Below are 12080 nucleotides of genomic sequence, written 5' to 3'. Positions count from 1 at the left end.
TGAGTCCATCACTAATACATTCACTCATTTTTCTCAACTTACATGTTAGGCCAAGAAGTTAAATCTGTGAGGCTTTTGCGCTTTGCACAACATAAGCTTTACCTTGTGCGTTAAGGTCATTAACTAGAATGAGGAATACCAAAGATACTTAATTTCCATGGAATTCGTGACTTAAGAGCCTAAAGGCTGGTTTGTTGTCACTGTGGGTCTCTCTTCTCCTAAATCCCAATCTTCGTATACAGACCTCACAGCTGGGTGATGACCAAAAAAGGGTTTTTAGCAAGCTTTTCACTCCGTCTTCTCTTCTGCACACTTGTGCACTCACCTACACAGATTAAGCACTATAAGTGAAATGGGAGTGTGTACTCTGAAACCTGAGAATGGTTTCAGTATATCCAAGCAGGTTTCTTGATACCGACGATTTATTCCTCACCAGCTGACTTTCAACTATTCATAATAGTAAAGACAGGCATTGGATGATGTTTCATTGGTAACGTTTCTCAGTAAACTCTGCAACTACAGAAGATGCCCAGAAAAAAATACTGAAATGGGCTGCATCAAAAGAAGCATGGAAGGTGATTCTGCCCCTCTACTCTGCTCTCATGAGACCCCACCTGGAGTACTGTGTCCAGCTCTGGGGCCCACAGCACAAGACGGAACCTGCTATAGCATGTCCAGAGGAGGGCCACAGAAACGATCAGAGGGCTGGAGCACCTCTCCTGCGAAGGCAGGCTGAGAGAGTTGGGGCTATTCTGCCTGGAGAAGAGAAGGCTCTGGGAAGACCTTATTGCGGCTTTACAATATATAAAGGGTGCTTATAAGAAAAACGGAGATTTTTTTTTTTTTCTTTTTACCAAGGCCTGTAGCGACAGGACAAGGGCAATGATTTTAAACTAAAAGAGGATAGGTTTAGATTGGACATAAGGAAGAAATTTTTTATTCTGAGGGTGATGAAGCACTGGAACAAGTTGCCCAGAGAAGTTTTGGCTGCCCCATCCCTGGAAGTGTTCAAGGCCAGGCTGGATGAGGCTTTGAGCAGCCTGGTCTAGTAGAAGGTGTCCATGCCCATGGCAGCGGGGTGGGAACTAGATGATCTATAAAGGTCCTTTCCAACACAAACCATTCTGAGATTCTGTGATTCTGTGAAATTGTTCTCTACCTGCAGGTGCAATTTGTATCTAGTAAGAGAAACATTTTTAAAATTCACTGAAAAATTAGGCATCTTTATATGAAATACATAGGCAAATCAGTATGGGAGGGCCCTCCATGCTATGCTATCAAGTGCTCAAAGTAAGATCATTATCATCCTTTAACAGTCACTATGTTCTGCACATGTACCATCTCTGAAATGCATCCACTAACACATTTTGTCACTTGGTTCCTAATCCACACATGACACTAGGCATGTACTTCTTTCCTTGAATGGAACACTGCAGTCAGCTTGCCTGACTACTTGAAAGAAATACATTCTTAATGGATTTTAGAAAGATGCATTATTTCATATATTATTTTTTTCAAGCAATAAATCCTAAAGATAGGAATTAAACTGACAGAAAAAAAAATATATTATCAGAAAATCACTCCATGATAGATAATGCAGCCAACTGCTAGAACCTCTGTAAGAGCATTTTACTTGGTTCAAAATGCATTGGATGGAGCAGTCAAGAGAAACAGGACACAGTTAAAAGAAAGGACTTAGAGATTCCATATGGCAACTGTACAGCTTTCTAATATGGAAAATTGAGATGCAGTATCCCACTAGAGAATTTTTTTAAATTAGAGTAAAAAAAAAAAAATCATTCTTTATGTAAGAATGAAGAAGCTCAACACAAAATATGTACGATGTCAAACAATAAGTGCATTGCATTTACGCATTGTAAACATTCAAGTTCTTTTAAAAACTTCCAGTGTTTTTTTGTCTTTTTTTTTTTTTAAAGTCCTACATTTTTTAGGCAGCTGAGAAACAGAAAAAAAGATCTTTTTGACAGTAATAAAGCAAAACCAAAATACAGCAACATGATTTTAGAGTAATATAAGCTATCATAAACATATGATGAGTTACCGGATAGCCATTTCGCCCTGGTAGACCCTGGTTGAATGAGATGAAATGGTATGACACACATTAACAACACAGTCATGACATATGACATAACAAACATGCAGAGTACATTACTGGCAAATTATAATTTGCTTATTTATTATTTTTGTATATGTGATGATATTACAAACCAACAAATATGAAATAGGTACTACACAATGAAGAAACGAGGCTTTGGCGATGGAACTTTTATGTTTTAACTTAAATAAACATTCTAATTAAAAGGCTACTGGCTACTTCGTATGCTTACTGGAATTCCTTTTGTTATGAAGAGCACTACACACGTAGACTGAGGGGCAATATGTGGTTAAATGAAAAAAAGTTTTGGAGCCTAGGCAGCAAAGTATCAGATATGTAGGCTACTGCTAGAACGTAGGTGCCAAAGAAGAAATTTGAGAATGTCGTAACAGATCATAAAAAAAAAAAAAATTGAAAGCCCCAGCCTTTGACTGTTATCACATGTGACACTCAGTAGTCATGTACAAGGAAAATAAACAGAGCACTGCAGTAGCCTTTGAAACCACAACATACACCTAATTCCATGCAGTGCTATGTGGGATACAGAAATATTTGCTATTTTAAATAAAACTGATTACCACAGTCTCCCAGGTGAAAATACTAATTGAGTTCACAATAGTTGCCCCTAGCCAGACTGTCTATGGAAACAAAAAAGTGAATTAAGAAGAGAAATTACATTTTTTTAATGCCTTGTAGCAACTTAAACCCTTACTGCCTGCCAGCAAGATGAAATCTTGTAAGTTTTGAATATGAAACTTGGAATGTTATGTCCGATAGTTCTCAAAAATATTCAGTCTTGGGAGCTATTTAAGATTTGTGTTAATATTGCCACAATCTAGACTTGACTTTTTTTTTTCTTTTGCCTTCAATGGACCTATACTAAAACAGTAGGGAGCTGAACTCAAAGACATTCATAATGAGGTACATAGTGAACTCTTGCCATGTTGTCTTGCTCCAGGAAAATCACTTGTATCATGATTTATGGTTGTGCTTTGTGTTTCATGGGAAGACTGCAAAAGAAATTGGGGAAGCCAGGGTTCCTTTCAAATAAACAGCACCATTATGCATTAAGCCTGGCTTTTCATTGATGGCTTGTTAAATGAATTTGCCGCTATGAACTGCTGAGCACATGGTCCGAACCTTTCAAGGATAAATAGTATCACTGCTCAGTATATATGGTTTACAGCAAAATCATTACATCACAGCAGAAATTCAACGTGTTAATTCACTATTCTCAAATATGCATGTAGCATACAATAGACAGATAATCTGGTCCTGAAAATATTGTGGAAATACTGTATCTATCAAAGAAAAAAAAATAGTTACAAGTCTGCAAACACTGTAAGAGAAATACTGTTTTAATGGTCACACTTTTACACCATATGGTGCACATGGATGGCATGACAAACACAGATGTTTGAGATATATGTGTTTAGTCCCGTTCTTTTGACCTACCCCAGGAATATACAACAAAGGAAAAAAAAAACCCAACCACCAAACAAGCAAAAAACCACAACCAAAACCCAAAATAAACATAAAACCCCAGAAGAGAAAAACTGTTTTATTACAAACAGGATTAGCATAAGATTCAACCCATTTACTAAACTGAATAGTATTATTTAATATTCATTTTACACGAGCACTTACTGGCTTCAGTACCAGTTACACTGCAATGAGCTGGACAGCCTGTACACCTCCAAAGAACAAGGAGCCTGTACCCCAAGAGTTTGTGATAACTTCAGGGGAAGTTATTACCCAGATAAAGGCAGTGACCGAGTCTGGACTTAAGCTAGCATACGCACACATTTTTACAGTGCAGTACAGTATCTGTTATCAAGTCTTAAGGAAAACAAACATAACATACTTACGTGGAATTGTGATCCAAACTGCTATCTGGAGTGCCGAGTATAAAGCTTTATTGTTTTAGAGGCTTTTTTCTTAAGGAACTTTCTGATTAAGTTATTCAGCTCCAAGACAATCAGTGAGTGTTTATACTGTAAAAGCATAAATACCAAAACTCCCTCTTGATGATACATGATCATTTTATCATGGTGATAATTTAACAGGATTTAACAGATTTCTCCCTGATTCTGGAAGAACCAACAATGTATCATTGTACTTACAGGAGGTCCTGTGGGGCGGGGGAGAGGGAAAGAGGGTAAAAAAAAAAAAAGAGAGAAAGAAAAAAAGAATATATAAGCTTATGAAGTTATTAAAGAAAGACACATATGTACGAAGCCACACGCGAGGCCTCAGGATTGTAAGTGAGCAACACTGCTAATTCACTGTACAGATTTTCCCATTCAAGTACTTTTTAGCTTTGGTTGTGCTTTGCATCTTTTAAATATGACTAATGGCTAAACGCATGCAAGTGCACCTTACCAATTCTCCAATTACACTCATGCAATCTTATTTATGCGAGTTGCTTCTCCATCCATTTCCATGCAATTTCACGCCAGTCCAAACATACCCACCATGGGCTACACTTCATTTTCTCAGACTCCACATAAAGCGTATGTAACCACATTACCAGTTTCAGCCAGCCACGCAGTTGGCATTTGACCACAGCTTGGCTGCAAGATTGCACAAAGTACCCTTGGCATTTAACCTTGGCGTCTCGTCAAGACATACGTGCACTGGCATCTTCCAGCCTTCCAACTTTGCCTGTGAGGGGAGGTTTCAGTGGCCACCTGACAGCGCTGAACTTTCTTTTCATCACCTTCCTTTCTCAAGGCACACATATAAAATGCTCCCTATTAAAATGTCACACTTCGTGAAGTGATATTTGCACATTTTTTCAATTATTTAGACTCAAAGACTTTTGTATAGCAGATCTTGGAAACATTATCAAAGGGCCACAAATCAAATCTACTATTTCAGTCTTATTAAGTTGAGCAGCTGCAGCTCCCAAATCAATGGCATTTCATTAAGCTTTTATGCCTCTCTCTAATTTCTGAATAAAGTGAAGTGCAAAAGGAGTATAAAACAGCAGCAGCTGTACTTTGAGATTGCTTTTAATATTGACAGCCTTTTGGTTTTTAACAATGAAATTTTATTGTCCAGTAACTAAGGCAATTTCTTTATCCTGGTAAACATTCTTAAACAGCATTTTAAGGTGCAGGTCTGTTTTTAAATGAGAGAGATCAATTTCCTTTGTTAATAGTTTAATATGTGTTTATTTGAGATGTAAAAGGAATCGACAGGTGTCCTGCAAAGTAATTTCCAGGATCATTTGTAAGACAATCTTCAACTACAGAATTTCCTTGTGTACCATAGCATTTTTCGCTGAAGTATATACTAATCCAGCACCGAATGGAAACACCAAGGTGATTTATATTAACCGTTGGCAGGGCTCAGCTTCAGTTTTGTGATGGAGGAAAACATGGAAATAATTTTTAAGAGCCAGATAAATGATCGTTTACAGAGATAGGAGAGGCTACATAAGATTTACAGAGGTCAAGTCGATTGGAAGATTTTCCTGACTGGCAGATGAGACGAGACAGCCAAGGCAACTAGAAATGCTCATTTTCTCTCGCATCGCCTCCAGAAAGTTCACCTTTATGAAAGGCTCAGTCCCACAAGGTAATCAACAGCTCCAGTTCCCGCGAATGTCAGCAGGAAGAGGTGCTCAGCATCTCATAACATTGTCTCAAATGAAATTTCAAGCTCCACACCAACAGCGGGATTCTCTCAACAGCAACCTCCCTGGTACAGGGTAACGAACCAACAAATGTTTTTCTTATTTCTGTAAGAACTTAATTGCTACTCATTTCTCGTAAACAACAATTTCTCCCACACAGAGTAATCTACTTATCACATTATTGCCCTGAGTACCGACATTCTTAACGCAAGTAATTTTATTTCCTTCTTTATTTCCTTATAAAATTGTTTGTCTCAAACCAAGGGTGCCTGACGCAACACTGACTTATAGTACTCCAACTACTGACTTACATGGAGTTACTCTAACTTGCGCATGTGTGAGAAGACACCAAAACGGTTTGGCAATTACCAATGGTACCATGTCAAGCATTATGAAGTGTGCCTACAAATTAATGATGACCAAGACTAGGAAACTATCTGGAAGGCCACCAGGCATATGCCAAGGGTCACACATTTTTACTAGAGAAGTTTCGGAAGTCTCTCCCAGAGCACACAAGCAATAAAACTAAAAATGAAGGCATGCTGGGTACGCATCCTCAGAAAAACACAGACATCAAATAATAATGGATCTTACGAAATAGAAAACTTACCAGTCTCTCCTCTTCTGCCCCGCTTACCTCTTTTCCCTGGAGGACCTAAAAAGAAGATGGTGGGTTGTAACTTTTTTCTTGAAATTATAAGTAGAATATCATTTGTGTTTGGATGTGAAGGCATTAAACAGATGCATTAAATGGAGTCCAGAGACTTTGGCTGAGCAGGGATAAAAGATAACCAGAATAAGATTCAAGAAGTTGAAGATAAAATTGACAGCTCCAAGCTCTCAGAGAAAAGGCTGGGAGAAACTTAAGAGGTCATCCAGTTCATCCCACTTTCTCAAGAGAAAAAAGACATCTAGATTATTACTGCAACTTCCACAGACATTTTTTCCCCAGTATTTCACAGTTCTGACAGGTGAAACATTTTTCTTTATGTGCACTTTGCGGCATTGAAGCCCATCAATTCTTGGGCTTCCGTGAACCATGAAACCCCAGAGAAGAAATTGTTTGTTTCCTTCCCTCAAAAAAAAGTCTTTGTATTTCTCAGTATTGCTACACCATTCCTTCAATCTTCTTAAACAAAACTTATCACGGGGGATTAAATTTCATTCAGTTATTCCTGTATTAAGCCCAAAGACTGCCTTTTATTTATAACAGCAAATCCTCCGGAAAAAGCATCCAGCCTCCATCTAAAAACATCCCAGAGATGAAGAAACCATCACCTGGCCATCCCCCAAACACTAACAATAGTATGTGTTGTTAGACACTGTCTAAGGTGCTCAGTCCCTGGGTGCTTTTTGCTAAGAAAGCCTTTACGACCCATTATCTTTTCTCCACAAATATTTACATACTATAGTCACTGTCTTCTACCACCTCTAAAGAAAAAACAAAATCATTTTTGTCCCTCATTTCTGCACTCCAGCCTTCAATGTCCTTTCTAAACTGCAGACATCAGAACAACATTCTTCCTCTCTTCTTGGTGACCTTGACATACTGCTCCTGAAAATGCAAGGAAAGCAGGCTTGCACTTCTTGTGTAGCTGGGAGGAGAGGCAGCAGCTGTGGTGGTGACACAGAGTGCTGAGCTGCTGCTGCTCTGAAGGGAGAAGCCCAGGTGGGACTCTCAAAGCTGCTGGAGAAAGGCAAGCGCACGGGTGGAATTTCCAAAAGCGGCGATGCATGCAGGAGCGCAAGTACCTCCGCTGTGGCTGTATCTCAGTGTTTGTAATAGATATTAGGCACAGAGGTGGTTTTGTGCCAATAGTTAAGCAACTGTCTGCTACTTTAAATGGCTACAAGATTTTACAAATCATCTGAACTATCATCCCACACCTTTAAATGCATATGAATGCCAGATCTTACTTTGCATTATTTATTTGCGGCAATCCGGCTTAAAAGACTAAGATGCTGAAAAGAAACATTAGTGATACAATTTCAAGCTCTTGCCTTGAAGGTAGACAGGTTTATTTCTACTAGAACATTATAAATCTCACTAAAATCCTTCTTTCTTGTTCTAATAATTACAGTAGTAGCATAATGCAACACAAGTTTAAGACAACAATATTATACAAAGCAAGAAAGGCATAGGATATTCATTATCAACAGCATACTTAACAAGACAAGAATATTTTGTTATTATATGCTGAAAAATAGCAAGAGTGTCACATCAGTGTACAGAACCTTGCAACTTTCTCCTGAAACACTCCAGCTTCTGCAAGAGGTATCTGTGGGAACTTCTTACACAGGTAACGGCGTGTTACAACACATAAGTTTCTATACACACATGCTTCCCCCCCCAAACTAACACTGAAGCTTATTAGAGTCCCTATGCTTGCACATACCTCTGCAGTAGTCCTCAGTGGAGATTTCCTGGGCTACCCCCAAGCTTACAACACAGCTCTGCAGCAACCTGGGTTGCTCACAAACATGGTGTGCAGGAGAAGATTGTAAGGTTCTTCACCAGGTAATGACCTGTCTTTCAGCATATAGTAAAAAAAAATATTCCCATCCTGTTTTGCAGAATATTATTTTATTAAACTTTAACTGTGTTATATGTGTGCACACACACGCACACAAACATGTCTACCACCAAGCTTCCTCTTGAGAAAACAACAGGACTTTGAAAGTAAAAAAACTTCAGCCACAGACCACTAGCAAAAGGCATTAAAGCCACTAACAGAAAACCCTGAAGGTAACTTCAAGCTACGAATTTTAGGAAGGAATGAATTTTGTCCAGCAAACCATATTTCCATAGAGCATTAAACCACCAGTTTAGCAGCTGTGTACAGTGATGGCAAAGAAGGGGCTCCAGTTCAGTTCTTTCCTCTGACATCAAGCACCGATCCCTTCTAAGTCCTTGTTCTGAGATTACTAGATTCAGATATATGTGTCCGTCACCAGAAAAATGCTTATTATTGTAATATTTCCAAAGTAACCACACCACCAAAGTTACTATAGGCAAATTACTCTGAATTTACACCAGCATTAATGAAATCATACCACCGCCCCGACCTTTGGCTCGTCAGGCCGGCAGTATTTAAGGGCCACTGAGTGACGTGAATCACTTCCCCCTCTCATTAAAAGCTTTTTCGGCACTACTCAGGCCTCTGTCAACATGGTAGCATTTGCAAACCTCTTAGAAATTGTAAGATGAGAGGTGAATCTTGCAAACTTCTGGGTTTTGTGGACTAATACAAAACAATTCATTTTAAACAGGTAATCACAGATGGTGCCAGTTCACAGAAATGCTAACTCTCACATTTAAGGTCATCACTAGATGACCTACTGCTTCAGAAACTACACAAGCTTTCACGTTTCCCTGAACAGGCTGCTTTCTCTAAATCTTAACTGCTAACATCATCTGTTGCTCCAAGAGTTTCTAGTTACCAAAACCCTGGGCATTTTGCTATAAATATTAATTTTCCATCTGTTTATAGTTCTACAACTTTGCACTGACTGCAGGATTTCGTGGGGACTCATTGCAGCAGAAGGCGCAGTGAATAAAGTTACACTAGGCACGTTGTCATCTTACGACAAGTCCACAGATCTGCACACAAGCTACTCAACGTATGACAACTATTCTGAACTTTCTTGCCCGGGGTGAAAAATCTCTCTAGAATAGTATCAGAAATGTCCACACTGAACTGAATTTAACCCAGAGTATTTAAGAAGTAGTTTGTTTTGAACATTAAAAATGTAAAACTGAGAAAGAAAAACAAAAGTTTGAATCTCAGTGGAGCGAGCTGGGTTAATAAAGATTAATGATACTGAGCAATAAGCAAAAGCTAGTTTATAGCACACAGTTTGCCAATACATTGTTTTCCTAAACTCACTAGATTCACTTACAGGTAGGGAGTATGAGTAAAGTGACAGAAGATAAGCTGGTTTTCATTTTTAACTTAGTTTAGCTTAAAAACATTTGAAACTATTTTATTCTTCCAAAAACATTTATGAATCTATTTTTTCATGAAGATAAAGTTTAGAAAGGGTTGGTTTTTCTTCATTGAAATGTCAAAAAAATTAATGCCATTGCTATTCCATAGCCACCAAGGGAATTTTGAAAAGCAAAGAAATTGCGGCAGGAGGGAATGTTATATTTCCAAAAACTGAGTCAATTACTTAACTGAATTTATCTTCACAAGCACTCGATGTCAGCTGTTCAAAAAGTTTCACCTTTCTTACCTACCCATGAGGAAATGGCAAACAAACAAAATAAATCCACAGACAAACAAAACCACCCCACTCCCCCCACACAACCAATGTCAACCAGATAACAGTTTTAGACTTTGACATTTGATATTTTAAAAGAAAATATCAAATATAAATATAATAATATAATATCAAATGTAAAAAAGAAAAATTCAATAATAAGGCTGTAACAATTTCTCCCCTCTCCTCCAAATTCCTCCAATAAACCTCAACATTCTTCTCAATCTCCAGTAGAAGTAGCTGTTGAAATAACTACCAATGAAGCACCACTGTAGAGACCATGTAGGAATAAGAATGTAACTACTAACAGGTTTTCCAAGACATTTTAAAAAATATTAAGCACCACTTCGGTGACATTCGCCTTCTAGTAATGGGTATTCTAATCTTTGCAATCAGAAATCTCAGATTATAATGATCCAAATCAGAAATAATTAGTACAGGTAGACTACAGTCAGATCATTGCTGTGGTCCTGGAGAGGTTGCCTCAATGCGCCTTATTTCTTTTTAATACTTTAATTATTTGTCCTCTATGTGCACAGCAGTGACAGAGGTCTGTGGCAGATTTACTATTTTTATACTGCTATATGGGAGACAGTTTTTACTGGAGGAAAGCAGATTAAAATTGTATGTACCCCACTATATGCCTTGCTATATATCAAAAACGGCCACATAAATCAGCCACGCACCTTAAGGGGTGGGAGCCAACATGCCATCTTCACACTACAGAAAGACTCAGCTATGCATTTAAGCTTTAACAGACAAGAGAATCTATCTTAATCTGGTTCTTAAGAACACCATAAATCTTAATTGTAGATCTATGCATATTTTTAAACCAGATACAAGAGATGAAAAACACGCTTTCTTAAAATTTATTTATTATTGTATTTTTCTAGTGCTTAGGTTTGAATCATGAGTTAAACTATGACATCATTAATTTATTGAAGACCCTAAAATGTAAAGATGATGTATATTTTTCACACATTAGACAGCAAAATTAGGATTTTCCTCAGTTCAGTTCTCCATCTACTTCCTAAAAAAGAACATTCCAAAAGCATGAACAGGTTCTCCTTGCTCCAAGGAAAAAAGGAGTGACCTATCAAAAGCCTAAAACAAGAATAATGTTTTCCTTCTCAGAGATACATTTTTAGCTATAGAAGAAAAAATAAACACTGTAATAACGCACATTTATGAGGCAGTGGAAAAACTGTTCTCAGGTTTTTAATTGGTATGAATCGGTGATGATGAGCAAGTTAACATTGCTTCACACCAGCTAAGAACTTTCAAAACAGAGGGACAGACAATGTACAATTTGCCTAAATCAAGCTTTGCCTCCGTAATTTTCTCGTAGTCTTCTAAAGACTAATCCTATGCTGTTAAGGAGACGGAGTTAATAATTAAGTGGCCCAAATTCTGAGAGGAAGTTATGCCATAACAGTCAGGTCTTTCAAAAAAAATCCACATCTTCACCTTTAGAAGGGTGGTTCTAGCATATTGTTACACTGGCGCCACCTGTATTCTTTCATTTATTGATATATTTACAGCAAACCAATTCTACTTTTCAAAGCAGCAGACTGGAGGAGAAAAAAAAAAAGAAAAAAAAAAAAAACACATTTGGTGGATGAGACCTAGAGTCCCTCTATCAGCACCTGCCAGGCACATCAAAATGCTTCCCCATTTGGTCATCAGCTGATCTAGAAAGTCAAGTTTTTCCTAATTTTGGGGAAAAGTACAGTGGCATTATCAAGTCAAAGGAAAAGGTTTCACCCACCTCCGGTTATACCAAACTCCAACAAATACTCACTGTCCCTCTAAGGAAGAGGTCCTACACCAAACCAGCACCAACCTAATGATAACAGAAGAGTTCAGAATCCTGTTCCCTGTTTTAATGATGCGCAGGATCTTGCTCGCATGTCACTTGACAGACACACGTAGCTGCTGTTAAATGTAATGAGTATTCCATATGTACATGAAAAGAAGAATATTTTCCTGGCCATTTCGAAGGACATCCATTTCACACGTAGTTTACAGCAACATAAGATTTTCCCTGTCAAGTCAGAAAAA

General features: G+C 38.1%; 1 protein-coding gene across 1 annotated transcript in view; it reads right to left on the bottom strand.

The window, feature by feature from the left end:
* The window catches only part of COL25A1 (collagen type XXV alpha 1 chain), a 318699-nt gene that overhangs the window by 147570 nt on the left and 159049 nt on the right, over positions 1-12080 (bottom strand). The window contains exons 3-4 of the mRNA XM_074589386.1: positions 6367-6411; positions 4240-4247 (exon numbers count right to left, since the gene is read on the bottom strand). Of these exons, the coding sequence (XP_074445487.1) occupies positions 4240-4247; positions 6367-6411 (53 nt within the window). The remainder of the gene's footprint in view (positions 1-4239; positions 4248-6366; positions 6412-12080) is intronic.

Source organism: Larus michahellis, chromosome 5, assembly GCF_964199755.1.
Source record: "Larus michahellis chromosome 5, bLarMic1.1, whole genome shotgun sequence".
NCBI lineage: Eukaryota > Metazoa > Chordata > Aves > Charadriiformes > Laridae > Larus > Larus michahellis.
This window is presented reverse-complemented; position numbering and strand designations above follow the sequence as displayed.